Raw genomic sequence first — 22,325 nt, forward strand, 5'->3', positions numbered from 1 at the left:
GCAAGCTGCCAGATTGCTGGATAGGATAGAGTGTCGGCAGGGTGGGCAAGGGGGCATGAGCTCAGAGCAGAGGAACGAGAGCCAGATTGAGAAAGAGCGAGGAGGTCTGCTGTGTCCAATCTCCTCTCTCTGGTTGTGGGGTCAGAGGGGGGGGACAAGAAGGAGGGGGGAGGCCGCGGTTCTCCGAAATATAGCAGGAGTCCTGTTATATCTTCACACCCACCAGCAAAACTACAGATTTATGCCGCGCAAACAGACACACACACTGTACGCGCGCCTCTGGCAAATTATCCACCTACAACAGCCTTTGCAATAGAGTGCCATGGGTTAACACACCGTTGCTATGAGCCCGTCTTTTGATGTGAGCTGCTCAATGTGTGTGAGCCGAGACAGAGGTAAGATAAGGGGGTCAAATACTGAGAGGGGAGAGAGAAATTTAAAGACAAAGTGGGAGATACATTGAGGGAGGTGTTTGTCTCACAGGACAGAACTGGAGGGAAGGTGAAGAGTATAGAAGCTTGCAACACAGCTACACGGTGAATAAGGCAGGTTTTTGCTCATGGCATAAACAACACCCATGAAGGGGCGGAGGAATTATGTTGTACAGTAAGTACAAATGGACTGGAAAGGAGCTCATCCAATGTAAGCCCCATTTTAATGCACATAAATCTGTTTTTTTGACCAGAACAGGGCAGATATTAATATGTTGAATATGCAACAGTTTTCTAAATTCCACACTGTGACCTTTTTTTTTTTTTTTAATATTCTGTTATTACAGGGACATTAACATGTCATTACTGAGTCATAGACGCCTGGACAGTAAATACTGCTGCTGCTGTGCAAAGTAACATGAATGAAAGAGAAAGAACAATTTTACTACAGCTGAGGCTTTAAGCAGTCACATATAAGCATGAACATCTGGGGCTGCTTAGCCATTTGGTATTTTCTTAGTGTTTGTTGTACTGTGCATTCATCCCTGCCTAATATCCTCAGATAATATTTTATGATGTTTGATCCCCGATAGCCTGACATCGGTACAGCTTGTGAAGCAAATAAAGTTGAACTACCTTCAGGAAACCAGGAGGAGAGACAAAAAGGAAGCGATCTTGCATTATATATTGAATGAATTCTCTTTTTTTGTTTTGCTTCTGCTGTTCTTCCTCCTCCTCCTCCTCCTCTCTTCAGTTCCCTTTCTCTGGCCTTATCATTCATTCTGCTTGTATTACGGGGCTCGCCGTGTCCACGCTGTTTCAAGGAAAAATCCAAAGCCAAAGGCGAGACCCATGCTGCGCTCTGTGTCTCTGCAGGATTGACTCGGGGTGCCTTCTGATAAACCTTTAATTCCCTCGTGGGTCTGTTTTTGTATCCTTCCAAAGATTTGCGGGGAGCTTGTTTTACTTGGTTTAATTTCCTCAGAACAAAGCTCATCTGATCTTCCCACCCAGACTTGTGTGTGGCATTAAGTCTTCATTTTCATTAATGTTGGAGGGGCAGCACGGGAATCTCATTTTAATTTGACATTTAAACATCTGTTTTCAATTTCCTGAGGAAAAGACTGCCTGTGTGTGTGTGTGTGTGAGTGTGTGAGTGCATGTGTGTGTGCGAATGTGTGGGTGCACAGAGGGATAGCTTGTTGGGGTGATGAACCTGTGAGTTTTCAAAGCTGAGTGCGGCCATCTCAGCTGACCTTTAAGGCAGGGTTTGGATGTAAGAAATGATGGCAGCTAATTACATCAGCGCGGCTCCAGTTTGCTACTGTGGACCTGAGGAGCAGTGCACTACACGGTACAGGAGAGTGTGGTTAGACGGGGTTTGGCAGAGCCCAACAGATGTGTGCCACTACAAACCAAACCTCTGCTTCAGTAGACTTGGTTGTGTTGTGCACAGTCAGCGAGGCCTGTCCGCTAGATGAGATAGTATGTGTTTTGCTCTTACGCCACTGAAAAGAAGAAATGCAGAATAGATCCCTTTACCTTGACAAAGCAAACTGATATCTGTCCAGGTCCGGATATCCTCTCTGTTCCATCCCATCATCAGCATATTTGAGCAAATCCAGGGACGGACAAAAAGGCGTCTTCATGCTGGGACCTGTGACTTTGGCCCATTTCCACATATTAAGCTACAAACTGAAAATCTCTCTGTACACACACACATACACACACACACACACACACGTTGAGTTTGGCCTCCCTGTTAATAGCCCAGGAAATATTATCTGCTAGGGGACAGCTGCAGGCTCACTAGAGAGACAGAATGGTAGAGTAGGCTCATTATCCCAAACACAGATACAGACCACACCACCACACACACACTTTCAGGACAACACAGTGTGAGAGCCTCCCTCGCAATTTTTTTTTTTTTTTAAACCAATTCTGGGTCCCAGAGCAGCAACAGTAAGGGCGAGCCGGGCCTTATGCAGTATGCATACAGGACGGAGCAGCGCTGGATGCCTTATTTAAACCGAGGGGGCCAGAGGCAACCGCCACAGCTCTGCATCTGACAGGGCTTCTGGCGAAAGAGTCGGGGCTTTGTACCCCATCCAGATCTCGGCCTGCCGGTCTGTCTGTCTGTCTGTCTGGCTGCCTCCGTCTCCCTCTTCCTCACTCTGCCTCCATCCCAGAGGATTTTGTTTTCCACTACGCAGATGTTCAGGGCTGTCTGCTGCGCTGCACTCAGCTGTGTTTATAACAAAGAGGTGTTGGGTTGGAGGAGGAGAGAGGGCAGCGAGGTGGGGGGAGTGAGTGCTGTTGAGGAGGGGTGGAGGTCACAGCGCTGTTGGTATAAACACTGAATGATGCCAGCTCTCCCGCGGGCCTCCAACAAGTCAATACAGCATCTCTCTCTCTTTTTTTTTTTCAAAGTCTTTTCCTCTTCACATATCCCTTTTTCATTTCCAGAGGGACAGATGCATATGAATGTTAGCTGAAAGAGTTACAGTGAGGCCAGCAGGGGAGGCAGAGACCCACTGAGAGGAAACGACGTGCAATTAATGTCCCAGTTAAAGTAACTGAGCTCGCTCAACCAAGCATTAATTATAGGTTCTGTATTAGCCACGAAGGAGAAATAGAAAACTCTTTATTTTTGATTACTTAATAGCGCGTGCTTTTGACTAACATGACGCTCATTGTCTCCAAATTTCTACATGTTACCAGGTGTAGAAATAATAACACAGATGTCCAAACATTTTTTAAAAAGCAGCAATTTTGGTTATTATCTGAGCCACGGCTGACAACAACATCTCCCTTCAATGTTTGGCTCACCTTGAAGCTCCAGGCTGACTTCTACAATAACCCTGTTCAGAGCACGTTGGCTTTGCGGATACAAATGGAGACAGAGTTTCTTCAGATGCGGCTCGGGCTCTAATGGATCGGATGTTTGGTGTTTACATTTAAATTCCTGGACGACTAGATCTGCTTTTAAAGCGCACAAAGTGAACTCACCGCACAGCTGCACAGCCGCCGACTTTGAGACGGATCAGAGGGAGTTCGGAAAGCGAAGGGGGTCACACACGTAACTGCTTTTGTGTGCAGCACACTGTGAGGATATCTGCGCCTCCTCCTCAACGGTGGCAGCAGAATATGAGTCACAAAAGGACTCTTTTTGCTTTGCCTTTGATAAATACTGTCCGATGCTGAAGCTGTGCCGAGAGACTGGGGAGGACATTACAGCCCATCTTCCTCTAAAACAACCGCTTTTTGGATTGAAAACTCGACTTTACAAGAAGCAGAGAGCTGCATCTGGGTTTGCCAATGACTAATTAAGTGCTTAAAGGGTTTAGCCAGGAATTTGTAGGCTGTCAGTAGGTGAGGGGTCCTTCGGCGAGCTCCACTTTGATCTGTGACTGAGGTGACTTGAGAGCGAGCTGAGGAGCGTGAGACAATAGACTGCAAAAGCTCACTTTTATCCCCAAAACACACACAAAATAAATCACAATTACTTTACCATACATGCAAAAAAAAAAAAAAAATAGCAATGCATTTGTTCAAACTGTGCTGACCTTGCATACTCCGTGTGTGGCCTGAATTTCAGAATACAAGCCCTGTTTTCATATGTTTTCTATGTATATGCAGTGGAGCTGGGAAAATGATTACTGGCACACTGTCTGCAGAAGAGGAGCTTGTTGCTTTTTCATTACTTTCTTCCCCTCTCAATAAACCTCCAGTTTATCTTTAACGCTGCAGATATGGAGTGCAGTGATACGCTGCTCCTCCTCTGCCCCCTCACAAGGTGCTCATGCATTGATCTGCTTTGTTGCAGCTGCCGGTTAGTAATGATATTAATGTGATATTCTGATAAGGCGGCCGGGCGAAGACTAATGATTTTAGGTGAGGCTGGATTTGTAATTTTGCGTTCAGCTCAATATGAAAATCCGAATTGCTCCGTTCATCTTTTCACATTTCTTCAGTATCAAATTTGTATCAACAAATTCGACCTAAAAAAAAAATGAGAAGCCGCGGAACTCTTGTAGCCCGCTAATGAAAATCTATGGCTGTGTCATCGTTTTTAAAGCACGTCCAGCGGGGGAAATCAATGCAAATAAGAATCATATCCTACCAAAGTCCTTACCAGGAGGGGAATGGTAGATTGGATCTAATGTAGATTTTTATCCATGTCAAGGCAGAGCGGGCGTGTGAGCGGAGGGGATGTAAATATGGAGTGTCAGCGAGAGATGAGGAAGTGATGATGGAGAGGTGATGATCGGCCTGTACTGGCAAGTGTGTGTGTGCGTGACTATATGTAGGTCTGTGTGGTTCAGTCAACAAAAAGGAAGGTCATCGCTGTTAGAGATGCTGGTGGCCACAAATATGTGCTCCTCATTGTAGCTGTAAAGCGTATTGACAGTAAGGTCATGTGGGAGAAAGCAGGTCATTAAAAACTGAAGCTGTATATGTGTAGTATGTGCAGTAGCCTTCACCGTACATGTGTTTTTCATTCTGCCAATACTGTACCCTGAATCGTGTAGCGATATGTTAGCAGCATTTTGTCATCCATGCGCAACTAATTATGTGTGTTAAAACACCTTGACTGCTGTTTTACTAGCTTCAGCTGTAATAATGTCGCAACAGCTTTAGGTGTTTTTGCTTTTTTTTGTTAACAGTGAAATCATCTGCTTCTTTAACTAAGGACGTGTTGACATGTAGTGAATTTTTCCTTTTTCCTCTTTCTGTTTTCTCGTAGTTCTACGCGACGACTTCAGACAAAACCCTGCAGATGTGATTGTGGCAGCAGGAGAGCCGGCCGTCCTGGAGTGTCAGCCTCCGCGTGGACATCCTGAACCCACCATATCATGGAAAAAAGATGGAACCAACATCGACGACAGAGACGAAAGGATCACTGTAAGTATCCTGTTCTCGGTAAACAAATTAAAATTGTTAATGCCGACATGTAATCTAAGCATGTTTAAAGTTTGTTTCGTATATGAGGATGACAAGTTTAAATGTGTCTGATGGAATGACCCAGTGATGCAGGTCAAGTCATTACCACCACTTCAGAGTTTGCTGAAAGATTGATCTGTTTGGCTCATTATCCACACATAGCCATTCCCAAACCCAAAACAGCCCACTCTGGTGGCTACAGCCCTTAATAACTGAGGTATAGAATTAGTCTTGCTCCATTAGTCAGCAGCAGTGCATTGATTAGGGACGGCCTGCTGATGAAATCAATCAGGACGAGCGTGGATCAGAAGGGAGGAATGAGCTGACCAGAATCAAAGAGGAGAAAGCTGGACTCAGCAGCAAGCAGCGGCTGCAGAATCTGGACAACTATCCACTTTTGATTTACACCGAACCCACCAATTATTCAGCTTTAATTAAAAGAGCAGCACGGCCAGCACGACAGTATCAATCAGCTCTACGTGCTTGCTTACTAAAGATACGTCTTGAATAATCATGGCTCACACTGCTTCAACCAAACGCAACTGTGTGTCTGTGGCAGTCTTTCTTGAGCTGGAAGAGACTTTTAGTTGTGTTTTATTATTTGGGTTGAATGTGTGCATCATGTCAGGCTCTGACAGGATTCTGATAATCGGAGGAGAAATCTTTGACCTAACCTGATGTTCAGCCCAGATTATTTGGTAATATTACAGGTCCAGTCGGAAGTCTTCTAATCTGCTCATAGGTTCATCCTTGAGGCGTGCAGTAGGAAGCATACAAATAAACTCCTCAACCATTTTCCCTTCAAGACTTGTCATTTAGCTGTCTGGTTTTGTTTTGTTTTTTTTCTCAATACAATGTCTTATTAGCATCACACCGAGCTGTTGCAACAGTCTCCCTTTTGTTTACATCTGTTTTCCCGTGAGATCACATAAAGTGCTGCATTGCTTCCTGATTGCTTCCTCTGGCACAATAATCTCAACAATATCCTCTAGTGTGTGGTGTGCCACTATTTTAAAATGTTGTATTGTCTGCATGTCTGAGACGAGAGAGAAAAATATCTTAAGTTTCTCCTCGTGTGTGTGATGCAACCAGACTTCAAAATCTGTCACGACTTTAGAACTCATGTAATCTGAGCCTGAGCATAAGGGAAGTCAATGTTCTCACTGAGCACTCGCTAACACCAGCAGCTAGTGAGCAGGAAGTAGTTAGCTGTGGGTCTGGATCACATTTGACCAGTCTGACATGTGAAGTTTCAAGGTTCTGCCTGCACGCTGTGTAATGGTTGAGCAGTGAAATGCTTTGGCCCGCCAAGTGCTGACGATGTTCGAACTTCACGTTGCAGTCATGGAAAGTGAAATCTTGACCAGATAATAAATATAAGGTACTAATAAAGATGTTTCGCTCTGTATGCCAGTAGCATAGTGGTGGAAACCAGCCTGGGCGAGTTGTGCAAAGTACGTTTTCATTTCTGGGCAAGTCAGAACACTGATTTATCACCGGTGGTTGACTTCACCAGAGAACTGAAAACACAGTTTTGCACAGTGAAGGCCAATAGAGGTTGGACACATCAAGAATTTAATGCAATTCAAACTCAACACGGCAACTATTCTGTCTCTGTTTTCTTCTAAGCTGCAGAGGCAGAAGATTAAGAGTCCGTGTCTGGGCGCTGAGCAGCATAATTGAAAGAAACAAGCGAATAATCTACTTTAATGAGAATTAAATCATATCTGTCCCTGAGTTAAGTCAGTCACTGATAAGCATGACAACACATGGTGAACTCTTGTTGACTGCAGGAATTTACAGTCTCATGTGATACTGACACATTCATATCATGCCTATAAGTTCTATGTATGCACAACAGCCACATACGTGTGCACAGAGCAAAATGCGCCGTCCTATTCTCTCATAAACTGACATCAGAACTATTCATGTTGGGTCATTTCATCATTTGTTATTTACACTTTTAGTTTTGTTCATCACCTCGTGACAAACTACTTCATGCTGTTAACTGTTAAGGATTAAGGACAAAGCACTCTGAAGGCAAAGCAGTCCTGTTTCATCGCCGCGCAATGCATCGCTTCTTAACCCATGTCCTTTGCCATAATAACACTTCCCGCTCTAAACACAACACAGACACACTCTGTTTCTGCTGTATATAAATTATTTCTGGAATGCACTTATGCCACCTCTTTCACGGAGGAAGTGTGGACTTATTCTCACTGTTGTATATGTGATTTTTGTGCGCTGATGGGTGAAATCCTTTGAGTAAACGCTGTGAATACTGCCGCTGTAGCACAGGCTAAATGACTCAGAGCTGCGTCCTTGTAGCCTGCAGCACTGTTGGGCCTTCTGTGGAACTGAAACAGAGTTTGGACCAGCTGGTGTTGCTCACTGTAAACTTCCTGTCAAGCACAAAACCTCACAGACTGAGTGTTCCCAAATGACCACTTTAAAAGTAGTGCTAGACGTCATGTACGACCACCTAAATATGTGTAATCAACTGTGGAGACAGATGGGAGTCTGAACAGTGTCCTGTGGAAAAATGACCGCAGATCAAGTTGTATTAGAAATAGGACAATCACAGGGCGTTGTCCAGAATTTGTTTATGGTCCAGTAAATTTCTTCTGAGTGAATATAGGACTGTAAAGGGGGAAGCAAATCTTTTTAATGTGATGAACAGCTGAGCTCGTCAAAGGTCCCCCCCTCCATCCAGACGGCATCGTTATGTTTGGTCCATTTCTTCTACCGTGCGACATGCTGGAACGTGCAGTCTCCTTGGTGATCTCTGGTGATCAGAGCAAGGTCCCAAACCACCTGCAGTGGGGATTTTCTCTCCACACTGCACGTTACTGGCATGCGATGGTTTGGATTTTCTGGACACGGCATTAAAAAGAAGGGAGCAAACTTCAGAGGGAAAGAAATATTAAAGTCAACTCTTGTGTTTTTCTGTCTATTTTAGTCAGCTGTGTGTAAACACCAATGGCCTGCTGTGTGCCCTGTCGCATATATTCATGACTTCATGTGGGGCATTTGTAAAAGGTTTCCCACAGAGCCATAAAAAGTGAGGTTGGTCTGTAATGCTGGTGTGCTGCTAGCAGCAGCTGGCCACGTTCCTCCCAACTTTGTCCAACTGGTCTTTCAGGGACAATGAGGGAAGGATAAATAAACAGAAAAAGGAAAAAAAAAAATCCCAGTATTTAAGCCCAGACCATTGTCTGCTTGGAGCAAGAGTCTGTCTGCAGCATCATAAATGGCTAAAATGCAGCACATTGTCCTTCCTCTTTTGTGCAGTAGTTGTGGCTAATTATCAGCCTGGAAAATGAACTGCTGTGTGAATACCAACAGAGTTGGTGTTGAATGGAGGCTTTTGCATTATCAGCATTGCCAAATGACACGAGACAAAAGGCAACAGGATAGAGCCATCTCCCTGTAATGCAGGGATAATGGTCAGATTGTTGGGGCTTTCAGCAGCCTGTGCACTGCACTGTGTTGTGTTGAGAGGATATGCATGCAGAGAAAAAGAGGACCGCTGCTGCATTCATTTACTTTAGCCAGCTCTCAGAGTCCCTGCTGCTCTGGCACTCCAAATATGCCTGTGGAGAATGGGAAACTGCTACAGAAACACAGTGGTAGGAATATGGATGGAGTGGACGGGGCCTTAAATGGATCCTCATGTCAAAGCCCTGTGGAACCAACAGTGCACCCCCCTCTTTCTCTGCTGCATGGTCTGCCCTGACCTTGGGCCTTTGTGAGTGTCACAGTGTTTTAGCTGTTAAGCCTTTCTTCAAACAAACAGTAACATAATGATACTTCAAACCCCTCCAGCACCACAGGGTGCCCTAAATAAACCAGCCTTCCACAGCCTCTTCAAGTCCCTCTGCCTCCTGCTTTACCATGAATATTAAACAGGAGTGAAGGGCTGAGGAATGCCTCAGAACCTAAAGAATGTGCCCGTTGTCCAAGTTGTCCTTGAAGAATCTTAAGACTTACCCAGGCCACTTCATAAAAACTGATGAAAACGTACTGTATGAGAACGTGAAGTGCAGTGATGTAGATTAACGGAGACATCGTGGCATGCAAGCCAACACACGTGTAAGAGGGATTAACATGGTAGTCATGGGTAAAGCAGATTTTTGCAATATTGTGTGTCAAGTTCTCTGTCAGTGGCTCTCTAATGAGGGTATCGATTACATGCTTGCAGGGGGTGGTCCTGGTCTTGCAGGCTCATGTGTGCATTTAAAACCTTGAGCTCTATCAAGGCACAGAGATCACCGGTGCAGCGTACTATTGTCTGCGTCGGTGCTGACTGGCATGGCTGTCAGCTGAGAGCAGGGCTGAGAGGCCTGTGCTGGGGCCGGGGCTGCCTTTCTGACTGCCTGAGAACAAAGCATCTCCTCTGGCCTGTAATCAAAGCCCTGGGAAATAACAGACATGACATTCACCTGGACAAACACACACCTACAGCTGGGTGTGTGTGTGTGTGTGTGCACTTGAGTGTACAGTATGTTCACTTGCTCTCTCTTGTAAGCACACAGTAGGAAAAAAAAATGCACAAAACCCTCATTCCCCATTCAGTAAAAGACAGAGCTGTCGTGAAGCGCTTGGAGATGACTGGAAAAACGCTTGCAGTCCAACAGTGCCTCAGGTGTTACCTCAGGGACCTGCGGTTGTGTTGGACTGGGAAAGTGTCTCACCCTGAGGAGCAACAGACCAGCTGATAGTGATGGAAGCTGCCTGGGAGCAACACAAAACAGATAAAGTAGCCCAGTTGGTCTCAAGCTCAGAGCAAAAAAACACAATAAAACACTCTTTAGCATCAACCCATTATGTGTTCGTGCGTACATTTTATGATGCTGCTGTAATGGTGTTTTGGTACCTAAATGCTCACAGGCATTGTTGAGAACATTCAGGAAGTGTTTTGTAATGTTTGAGCTATGCTGTGTCAACTACAGGCCCCGAGTGTCTCTCAGGCTCTAATATTAATGTTTTTCTTCTCCGTGTTTAGCCTTCTCACCTCTTTTTTTTTTTTGTAATTCTTTCAGATACGTGGAGGGAAGCTAATGATCACAAATGCCCGGAAGACCGATGCTGGGAAGTACGTGTGCGTCGGCACAAACATGGTTGGAGAACGTGAAAGCGAAATAGCAGAGCTGACAGTGCTCGGTAATTAACCCTTTCTTTTCTCTCATTGAGTACCTCAATCTGTCGTCTCACAGGCGACCTCATAGACATGCACAAACACGTTTTTGCCGTTTGTCTGCAGTAAAAAACAGGATCCAGATGTTAAGCTTCGATCGTCTATCTCCCAGGGTACTAAATGGTGCCGGTGACCTTTATCAGATAGAGTGTGAGATGACCTCCATTCTCACACCAAACTATGAATCTCAGGTTCTCTCCAGCAGCTTCTCAGCCAGCTGCACCCTATTTCACCGTGGCTGACCTCCGACCCCTAATACTCTCCCGTGTCCCCAGCAGGGAGCACGTCCAGACTCCTGATGTTTTCGATTCCTTTAGCGCCTCTCCTCAGAGACGTCTTATAACCTGTCAGGAAGAAAGACAACAAAGCCCATTTCATCAAGATAAATAATTAAACTGAAATAAATCAAGAACAAATAAGGAAAACCGTCTGAGTGAGTGTCATAACCCAGAAACCCTGGTTAATTATAAACCATGCTGGTTAGTCGTCAGGGCCGGTATCCCATCAGATGGAATGTGTCCAGAGAGGCTGAGAGCTATGATTTTTGTTTTAGCCTTCGTGAAAATAAAAAGCAACAGATTTGGGTTTGGGGGACCTCTGAGATTCAGAGGACTTCAGGGTGAGAAGGTTAACAAGATGACAAAGCTTTTCTGTGTCAGGGGTTACGCTGTGCCCTGTCATCAATTAATTTATTGTCTTGTCTTGTGTAATTAAAGCCATATCGTGTAGCACAAAGCAGTTAGTGTTTGCTGATCTGTGGGGGGTTTTTTGTGACTCATGTCTGTATTTCAGACTGCATTTTTGTGTGTCATTAACCAGAAATTAGTTTGGAAACTACATCATTATTTCACTACATTTATTTGTTTTCATTTCATGACACCTCACTTGACCTGAAACTAAATTCTTAAAACCAGACTTACTTCCAAGAAAGCATTTTTCCATTGGGTTTTATTCGATTTTCAGTTAGATTTTTAACTGTAGAGCACAAAGCCAAGATTAATTCATTGTGGGAATCGAAGCTGCTGATGTCATGACTGTAGCTTAATCAAAACAGTATTGTAGAACTGCTGTGCTCTGCGGTGTCTAATTTATGTTCGTCTCTGCAGAGCGTCCCAGCTTCGTGCGTCGCCCAGGTAGCCAGGTGGTGTTAGTGGACCAAAGTGTGGAGTTCAGGTGCGAGGCCCGTGGCGACCCAGTTCCCACTGTGCGCTGGAGGAAAGACGACGGTGACCTGCCCAAAGGAAGGTATGACTCATCGACCGGTCCCCTTTCATCAAACAATACCGTCCTCACTCACCGACTCCCTCTTTTTGTTTGATCCGCTGTTTGCTTTTGTCTGTCTTCAAATGTTTTGTGTGCTTGACAGCATGTGATACACGAGTACCTGTTTTAATCCAGGTATGAGATCCGCGAGGACCACACCCTGAAGATCCGCCGCCTGGCCTCGGCCGACGTGGGCTCCTATACCTGCGTGGCGGAGAACATGGTGGGCAAGGCGGAGGCGTCGGCCACGCTCACCGTCCACGGTAAGACCGCTACGAGTCCCAGTTTCCCACTATTCTGCAGGCCAAATATATTATTTACAGCCCCTTGGACATCTATTCCGAATTAATTTCCATTTTGGGTTATTGTGCAGCTTGATTCAAACGCAATTTAGGCCGGCCACACTGCAATTATAGCCTGCAGCTTTGGTACTACATGGTCATCACTTTCAACTATTCTCTCTCAATTAGCCGATTGATTTCTAATAAAAAGAAACGCAAGAATCCATAACAGCTGTAGAGTCGTGCACATGGGAGCTCAGCACCAATCGATTTCATTTGCCCCGTACAAGTGGCATTTCTCCGGAGGCCTGTCTTCCTTCATGTTTGGAGACATACAGTACTATTTGTGAACCTATGGAATATCTGCGCGTCTCCAGTGGCCCTCTCCATTGGATGTCTTATTAACACAGTTGGAATATAAAGCAGCCGGTCACAGAGCGTGAACATTCAGAAAGAAACCATTCAGAGGAACTGGGGGCTGGGATCACCCCAAGACCCTCTTGAGAATCAGAGGAACACAGGGGCCATTTAACGGCAAACTAATGGGAATGTTGGGAGTCGGTGAGACAAGAAGGAGGGGGGAGGAGGAGAAGGAAGCCTGGTGCACAGAGGATGAGGATTGGATGGAGGGATAGTGAGTATGTTGAGGTGGCTCACTACTGGTGCATAACGGGTTGAGAATTGAGTCTGGGGGCGATTGTGGTGAAGAGGATAGAAGGGGACAGAGGGGGAGAGAGATTTCAGTGGTGAGGTCAGTCATATTAATGTCACTACCAGCAGTCTGCACAGCGGAGATTTAAAGAGACAAGGCAATTTTTTTTTCCTGCCAACCCCCACCTGCAAATACAGATACTTCATCTTCACATGGCTACCCTTTACAATTACTTCTTGCTTTCCTCCACAAGACAGCAATCTTGCAATTGGTTTGAGGAGCAAAGATTAGGCGCACCTGTCAATACGGCCATCAATATATCCACCTCACTTATTGCCTTTTTTCCTTCTTTCTGTCTCCCTGATGAAAGCTTAGTTAATGAAAGGGAACAGCATTGATGCACTGGTTCAATAAGCTGTTCTCCTGACTTAGAATCATATTTGAAATGCTAAAACCTTCCCTGTCCTCAGTGGAAATTAAATGTCTTAACCTCAGGCCATCCCCTGCTGCCTGCACGCAGAGAAGCAAGGCGCTGACCCTCTTTTCATACATTATGCCTCCCAATCCTCCATGTCATAAGACTTAGAGAGGCATGAAAACAGAAGTAAAAACACTTCAAGACACAACGCAAAGCAAAGAAGAAACCCTGCCACAGATTTGAATGACAAATGCAGATTTTAAAAAAAAGAATTTAAAAAGTGTAAATCAGGTGAAAGGGATAATGGTATATGAATCCTGTGAATTCTTTTCCTATTGGCACATTATAAACCTTGAAGCTCTGAAAATTCCTAGAACCATTTCTACTTCTCAGATCCCCAAAGCTTCATCCAGACCAGGACATGAGGAGGCCAGCGAGGCTGTGGGCACTGAGTAGTCCAGCTAATTAAAGAGAAGCCGGCCACAGTCCCACGCCCGGAAATGACATGCTTCTAATTACAGATGCGGGCATAGGAATGGAAAGAAAAGCCGGGTAATTGTAGGTCTGAGCGGGCCAAAGTAGAAGAAACGATGTATAGGTAGCAAGATGTCGCTGTAGTAGTGAAGACAACAGTAATGTGGGGGGCAGAAGTTTAGTCTGTGGGTTCAGTGGGCATCGCCGTCGCCCTGCATCGAAACCCAAAGTAGGGCAGTAGATTGCCGAGCCGCTGCGTAAGAATAACTGAGCAGCTGAATTAAATAATTTCAGCGGTAGAGAAGCACTGGCAGAGAGAGCGACGCCACAAAATGGGTTATCTGACATTTAAGGCCGAAGTGGAATTAATGCATCTTTGCGCTTAAGTTTTTCTCCTAAATGTGCTGTGATGTGTAAATGAACGATAAAACCAATTTAATTAAAACTGGGCTTTAAAAAAAAAGTGGGTTAAATACAGAAGCCTACAGTTACATTATGCGGTTTCTTTATCAGTGCATTAAATTTGGGGGGGAAATGACATTAGAAACATCACGCAATATTGAAGATGTTGGCCTTCAAAGCCAATCTCCTTTGAGAGCGGGGACAGTTTATGAGAAGAATCCCGCTCTGTGTGGACTTGGGGGGGATTTTCACGCCATCCACGGTCAGTGAACAATGTCGACACTGTGGAAGTGGCGCCTCGGGCTGTTTTTCTTTCAATGTGCTCTGCTCTCGTTACCAACTTAATCAGTGAATTATTGTCGTACACGCGTGTTTGTCAGTCTACTACACCTCCTCTGGACTTATAAATGTGTCAAGTAAAATATTGAATTGATTGATGGAAGAAGCACATAATTGGAAAAGTCACTGGTGCTATTTATAGTTTGGTTGTAAAAGAGTTAATCTAAACCACATGAGAATGTAGGAGTGAGATCTAGCTAACAAACTAGCGTCACATAGGTCCGTAAGATCTAGGAATTAGACATTTTGATGTGGGTCTGGTGTGGATAGATAATGTAGATACAACGTTTTGTTATTTAAACTTCGCCAGGAGATTTCTTGGACTCCATTGGATAGAATTCAGAAAATCAGCGTGTTATTTTTCCTCAGCTGGTTAAGTTTGCCATTAGCACTGATTTATGTGTAGAAAGGTCTTGAATGGAATGGTTTTTCCCCAGAGCAGCGTTGCTAATAACCCATGTAAAGGGTCTGGAAGGAGACTTGGAACTGGTGCCAAAAAAAGAGTAAATGAGAGGAACTTTCTTGTCAGCAGTGTGTGTGCTGTTAGAGTGATGATAAATACCATAGAAGCTGGTCGGGTATAGAAGTGGTGTTTTGTCTCTCTATCTCTGCATCTCTGCGTTAATTTGTCTTAATCATCTAATGGAGCCTGAGACAAACCACACTTCTGATCAGAATCTCAGGGACAAAGGAGAAGGAGAGCCACATTTATCCTACAGACGTCCCAATGGGAGCTGCTACTGATGATGCCAGATCCATTAATTCCCTCTCCTGTACCGATGATAGGCCCGCTGCTCTTTGGTTCGTAGCCTGCCTCCTATTGGGCTGGAGGCCACAATGCTCAGTGTGCTGCTCTGATCAGCTTATTGATAGAGACTCCCCTCCACGCTGGAAGCCCACAAAAAAAAAAAAAAAGCCCACAACAAAGTAGCCAGGTCAGATTTAAGGCTCACCTCTCCCTCCAGGTCCACAACTGTGATCACAGCAGCATGGGAGAGGTCCGGTTACCTAATTAAAGGCTTAGACACACATGAATGGATGTGTGGAAGTGTTACGGGGTATTTGGGGGGTGTGTGTGCGTTCTCATGATTGTGTGTATCTAGACCCTCTCACACATGCACACGGATAGCGGCGAGCGTCTTCTTCTCCGAGTGTTTGATGTGCGTCTTATCTGCATTTTAAAGGCCAGAGATGGGCAGGGGGAGGAGGAAAAGGGGGCTGGGTCATTATTCTGACTGACAGCGTTTATGTTTCCGAGGGAGCCGTTGAGGCAGACAGATTAGATAAGGTGAGTGATTGGCCGGGGGTGGAGATTTATGGCCGGAGAGTGACAGTTAACATTCACCTTGTGTTTTTATGGAGCGGGCTTACATTTGCGAGGCTACGTCTGCGGGACTGTGATCCAGGTGCTCCTCGGGGTGCTCTAAAGCTCATTAAGGGTACAGCGATGTTCACCTTCACACGACACCCGGAGAGAGAGACGCAAAAGATAAACAAAGCATGATGTCGCTGAGCGTAGAACATCTGTCCTGTGTGTGTTTTATGCTATTATCTGTGTGCCTTTTGTGTCATTTTGTTTTGTTTACGCCAGCATTTTTTCCTGTCCTTGAACATGTCTCAAGACTAAGAAAAAAAGTTATTCTCAGTAGATGTTCTGATGTTGTGTGTTTTTACGGCATTCCAGAATCTCTTTCAGTAATTATTCTTTGCTGTGGTCCCCAGGTGAAATATGCCATGTCTTTTATTCACAGAATAATAGTAACATGATTATTTGTGCCCACGGACATCACACTGTTATTTTTCCTTATCTCTCACCTTTATGTCATGCTGTTTGTTATTTATTTATTCATCTTTGGGTCTTTTGTTGTTGTGTTTTTGTTTCCTTTTTAGTCGTGTCTGGTAAGTTGAAATGTCACCCGTCACCTATTCACCGCCCTGACAGAGACAGGAAGCTGTCACAACCCCCCTCCATCCTCCTCCCATCACCTCTCCACCCTCCAATCAGCACTCGTGTTTCTGTTGTCATGGGCAACAGTGACAAAAGGACATTAATGGGTAAAAAAAAATATGCTCAGCTTGGGCCTCCAAGGTAAAGCTGCATCATTTCATTCTATTATTTTCCCCCTTTTATGCATTACCCAAAACCCCATCTTATTCATGGACAAATTATGTCTGTATTTCAAGTGACAGTTTTCAGATTGCCTTTCCTTATGTATTATACAGACCCTGTGTAAAAAAGATTAAAATGTTTCCAGAGTTGTAATATTTGAGGGCATATCCAGAGTGCTTTTGAATTGAAGGTGTAAAGTGGCCTGCCTCTCGACCTCCACATTCAGGTTGTGTGTCTTCACAGACCTATTAGACCAGTGTCAACGCGGAGCTGCATGGATGACATTGGGCTGTGTCGCCACACTTTATCTGAGATGGAATTTGTCATTAAGATGCATGGATACCGCATCCTGGTTGAGGCCTGCACTATTGGAGGGTGTCAGCATGGACAGATGGCTCAAATTTATTCCCCATTTCCATGTAAATTTTAATGGTCCATGCCCTTGCCCATGCAAATGAGGGCCATGGGAGTAACCCTTGTTTTTTCTATTCGGTACATCTATAATATGCTTGCATTTTGAATTTGATCAGCGTCCTGTTTAATCTGCTGTGCACACACCCTGCAAAGTTTGGCAAGAAAGCCTGATTCCTTAAGAGCAACTTTGCATACAAGCACAGTAGCTGCAGATAGATTGCTTTTGTCTTACATTCTAGTATCCCACACCACTTGTAACTGTAATATTATGGTGACAAAATAATATACTATGACATGTTTGTTTCTATTCAATGGCTAACCATTCTCATGGCTGTCCTCCAGTGCCCCCAGCATTTGTGGTAAGACCAAGGAACCAGGTGGTTGGAGTTGGCAGAACCGTCACACTCCAGTGTGAAGCTACTGGGAACCCACAACCAGCCATTTTCTGGCAACGGGAAGGCAGTCAGGTAAATCAAACTGCAATGAAGGTTTTGGAGGGTGTGCTAGCATTCATGCTAGTTCATTCCAAGAGCTGGAAAGAACTGTTTTTAGGCATAGTTCCCTTGATAGCTGGAAACTCATGACAAATGCTTGCATGGATATTAGGGCTGCACAGTTTCAGGAAAAAAATGACTTTGCAATATTTCGTTTTTCTGCAATATGAAAAAAAAAATCATCAGTAAATACAGCACAAGTGTAGCAAACCATCTGCTGAATGTAGTCTGTGGCCAAAGCACTGCAGCCTTGATGTCTCTCATCGAGGCTCCAGAAGCCAACAGTGCTGTCATCCCTGCTGCGATGTTCCCACTTGTATGATTAACCTGGAAAAATGTACTTTGCAAACTTTTCAGTCCTGAGTCATCATTAATAAAGTCAGTCAGACTAATGTAGAGCTTCACTGTCTGGCTGGATCATAAATCCACTGTAGCTGCATGATATTCCACTTGTGGCAGTTCTGTTTCAACTTTCACTTTTCATTCAGCTGTGGGATGACAAACTCCACAAGAACAGGTGTGTGGTGGTATTATGAACCACTTGGCAAGCGGCTGAATCGTGTTTTTAAAACACACTTTGGTAATAGTGATGGTTGGTTTTGTTTTTTTTGTTTTTTTGTGAGATGAAACGTTATCCGTGATTTCTCTCTGGCGTTTGGAACCTTTCTCATACCGAGTAACACTGCCAAAGACATCCAAAAGAGTTTTTGTTTTTGTTTGTCTTTGGATGTCATTCAGATCTGTCTTTGCACTCACCATCCAGAGCTTTGTGGTGCTGGTTAAAATGACCAAACAAATTAGTCATGTTGCCTTGTGTAGTGGCTTCATTTGCTGCCAACACAGTACCTGTTTTCGGTCAACATCATCCGTTCTGTAGCCACAATATTTCCACTCAACTGAACTTGCATTTCTTTTTTCAATTAAGTCTTCCTTTTTGGTGTTTTTCTCTAATGTTCCTCGCTTATTTCGTAGTGCATCAAACTCGGTCTTTTAAGTAAAGTTGAGAAAAACTCTAAAATCATAGTAAATTAAAGTAGTCAAAGTTTGTATGAGACTTTTCTTGTAGATTCGTCAGTTTTCTTTTCGTGTCAAGCAGAAAATAAAAGTTGTGAAATGATGGGTTAAGGTTGCCACAGTTGCATTGCACATCACAAGGACGAGGCTGAGGCGATACGTTGCCCTGATGTAGACGCCATTTTTTCAAAAGAAATCTTCAACCTCTTCAACTCACTTCTGCTTGCCCTCCTTACAGAACCTGCTGTTCTCCTACCAACCTCCTCAACCCTCCAGCCGACTGTCTGTGTCTCAGACTGGCGACCTGACCATCACTGATGCCGAACGCTCAGACATGGGATACTACAGCTGCCAGGCCCTCAACATAGCCGGCAGCGTGATCACCAAGGCTCTGCTCGAGGTCACCGATGGTAGGCAGCTTTGCTTTCAACACAGTTTCTGCAGACAGCAAAAGCCTCAGAGAGAATTAGGAACACTGAAAGAGAACTTGAGTGGATAAATATTGGTATTTCAGATAATCTTTGGCTCCTGACGATAATGCTGTTCATCTGTAATACTGTGGTTGTGCTGCAGAGCATATTAATATCCGAACTGAGGTTTGTGAGGTTTGGTCTGGCCAGTTCAATGTGTTCCTGTCAGAGGTAGAGACTCTCTGGTGCCTGTGCACCCAGACCGTGGCTCAGTATTTGGCTTCTCTAGCTTCACACTGGCTAATGTCTCCTTCGGTATTCCACGGCTGGCTTGCTGCTGTCTACCATTGGAAGACTGTGGCTGTGTGGTGAGGTCTGGATTGGGTCCTCTAATTACTCTGCTAGCCAATCTCTTTCAGCCTGGTACACTAACCTTGGCTTCACTTCCACCGTTCCCACAGTGATCTGGGCAGCCATTACTTTGTCTATGACACACCTAGATTCATCCCTTCATTTACCAAATGTCCTTCTTCATTTAAAGCCTACAATGGTATGCTCCATCTCTCCCTCCTCTTCTCTTTCTCATTCTGTCGTGCTCTCCGGATAATAATAACAGTTATTAAAGTGAGCAGGCCGCTTTGAGGCCACTACTTCTCCACAGGCAGATCTGGTAATTACAGGTCATGCTGACAATGTTTTAGTAATTGTACCATCGGCGGCACAAAAGCAAAGACAAAGCGGCCCACAGATTACACCGCAGCGTGGCTCTGAAGATCTACGCGCACACACATACTTCATTATGTGTTGCCTTTACATTGTGTTAGATATTAATTTGAGTCCCCCCTCACTGAATGTAAGTAGCTAGTAAATCAGTGGGGCTGACAGCAATGGTCATCAATAGTGCAATGAATAATAATAATAATCAGAAGGAGGCAGACAACCTATAGTTGGAACATGATGAATCGCACACAGTGGGGACTAAATAAAAATGAAAAATATCTCCTTTTGCCTCGTCTTCTGCTGTTTTCTCCTCATTGCAACCTTTCTCTTTGTGTCAGCCTCATGCTTTCTCTCCCTGACTTTGTTTTTGTGTCTACTGGTTGAACACCCAGAGTTCACAGGCTGTGAGGCAGGGAGGAGTTTAAACATCCTCATGCTAATGACATTGTCTGTTCTGGCTAGATGTTTTTCAAGCTTTTTTTTTTTTCTTGTTTGGTGTTTTATGGTTGTGTGGGGATGCAGGGAATTGTTGGCTGCAAACGTCCTTATGCATACTGCTAGGCGTCTGCTAGATCCGCAGCGAGAGGACTTAAGTATCTGACGCCGTTTCATTTTAATTACGTTGTTTTTATTTGTTCGACTCCTGCTGCTGAATGATTAGAAAATTGCTTCCAGTTCTTAAAATTGGATTTAATTTCACTCCTACTACCCTTGCAGTTTTCACATGCTTACATTGCTGCACGCTGTTCGCCCAATTCTCACCATTCTATACCTTTTATGTGTTTTCTCCCACAAGCTGGAGGTAATTGTCTGAGCGCTGTGTTCCCTCTCGCCCTGCTGCACCACATGAACACCTTCGGAGTTTTTGCCTTTTCACCCCCTCACATAATTGCCCGCTCTCCTTCCTCCTTTCCACAGTCGTGTCAGACCGCCCGCCGCCAGTTATCCGACAGGGCCCGACCAACCAGACGGTGGCTGTGGACGGTACGGTCGTCCTCAACTGTGTGACATCTGGTAACCCCACTCCCACCATCCTGTGGAGGAAGGATGGTGTCTTAGTGTCCACGCATGACTCCAGGGTCAAACAGCTGGACACGGGTGCACTGCAGATACGCTATGCAAAGGTAGGACACCTGAAAACATGTACAAACAGGTTCAGAGCTCTTTTTAAACATCAGGCAATGTAAATGTACAATGCAGGACCCAACACTTTGACTACAAATGTGTTAGCTTACCTTGCATTTATTTCCCTCTCTATATATAAATTCTAATCAATATGTTCTATTAGGCTGCCTTTAATGTTTAAATCCATTCAAATAAACTTCAAAGTTGTCCATATCACATCCATAATGCGCTTGGCAAACCCCTGCTGGTTGGTAAATAAAGCATGTGTTCCTGCCAGCAACCAGCCCTCAGTGGGCTGTCAGTCAGTTGTCGCGGGTTTGAAACGGAGTCTGTGAAGTTGAACAGTCTGTAGTTCCTGTCAGTCAGCAGGCACAGTGGGTTTTGTGTGTTATTCCGTGTGTGTGTGTGTGCGACGCCAAGCTGTGTTATGCCGAACACACTCGTAGGGAGAGACAAGTAGGGGGTGCTGACGTGTCTTCCAGATGGAGGCGTCACGGGGTCAGAGTTCGCGTCAGTTTGCGGTGGTCTGATGAATGCTGGCGTGTCTTGTGGTGACAAGATTGCACTGTGATTGGGCCGCCGGTGCGAGGCAGGCAGGAGGGGATGCGTCTGAAGCCCTCTCCCGCTGTAGCCGGGTAAACTCTGCAGGCACTTTACATTAATGAACTTGTCACTTCTCCCAGACAACATTTTAATGAAGATGTTTTTGATGCGTGGGGTAATTTGTTTTTATTAATATGGTTTTGTGAGTGCTATTGTTAACGGGTTATAATAGATTTCCTTCCTACTTGACAAAAAAACAATACACACCTAGAGTTTTTTTGGCAGGCCATGCTTATACTTTGTTATTCAAACAATTTATCTCTTTCTGTTGTTCTCTATTTATTTTGCTTACACATCAGCCCAGTAGCCCTTAGCGCACTATGCATCACCAACAAACCACAACAGAATTATTAGTCTTACACAGACGCTTTGACTGCAGTTGACAGAGCAGACATTTTTTTTTATAAATGCAGCAGTGTGAAAATGTGCCATATGTTTTCAACTTTGCCAACAGGATTACGTTTTTTTTTTGTTTGTTTGGTTTATTCGCCTGTTAAAGAGCTGAATATCTTAGAAACTTGTCAACCGATTTCAATCAGATTTGAGGGAAAGTGAAGCCGTGAGCCAGGAAATGATGATTTGCTTTTGGTCAGGATCCAGGTACCAATACGAGACTCTATTTTCTCAGGAACTCCTGCACTTCGAATGAAATCTGGCTGAATGTTTGTCTCCCATATGTGTATTTTGATGCAGATCCAGAGCTAATGTGCATTATTTTACGTGGTTAAACTAATAAAAACAAATGAAAACTGCCTTTGATAGACAGAGATTCATGAGCTCTCTGGGTGTTTTCCAGTGCTGCCTTGTTCCCAGAAATAAAATGTAACTAGACGACAAATTACTACACAGCATATGCACTCTAAAATGTCAATGAACCTAACATTTTCCGACAAAGTTATACGTGCAGGCATATCAGGGTTCAACCATACATCTTTAGTACAGATTGTCCCCACATCTGTTGCACAGAGCATTTATTTCTGTGTTTGGTAGTCAGGGGGACAGCAGAGAGAAAAGGTCTCCAATTAGTGTATGAT

At 44.5% G+C, this 22,325-nt stretch overlaps 1 protein-coding gene across 1 annotated transcript in view; it reads left to right on the plus strand.

Annotated features, from left to right (window-relative positions):
* The window catches only part of LOC103356729 (roundabout homolog 1), a 123,725-nt gene that overhangs the window by 79,764 nt on the left and 21,636 nt on the right, over positions 1-22,325 (plus strand). Inside the window, exons 3-10 of the mRNA XM_008280981.1 lie at positions 5,179-5,336; positions 10,418-10,538; positions 11,679-11,817; positions 11,971-12,098; positions 16,292-16,300; positions 17,268-17,392; positions 18,672-18,843; positions 20,482-20,687. Of these exons, the coding sequence (XP_008279203.1) occupies positions 5,179-5,336; positions 10,418-10,538; positions 11,679-11,817; positions 11,971-12,098; positions 16,292-16,300; positions 17,268-17,392; positions 18,672-18,843; positions 20,482-20,687 (1,058 nt within the window). The remainder of the gene's footprint in view (positions 1-5,178; positions 5,337-10,417; positions 10,539-11,678; positions 11,818-11,970; positions 12,099-16,291; positions 16,301-17,267; positions 17,393-18,671; positions 18,844-20,481; positions 20,688-22,325) is intronic.

Source organism: Stegastes partitus, unplaced genomic scaffold (genome assembly GCF_000690725.1).
Source record: "Stegastes partitus isolate 25-593 unplaced genomic scaffold, Stegastes_partitus-1.0.2 Scaffold216, whole genome shotgun sequence".
In the NCBI taxonomy this organism is placed as follows: domain Eukaryota; kingdom Metazoa; phylum Chordata; class Actinopteri; family Pomacentridae; genus Stegastes; species Stegastes partitus.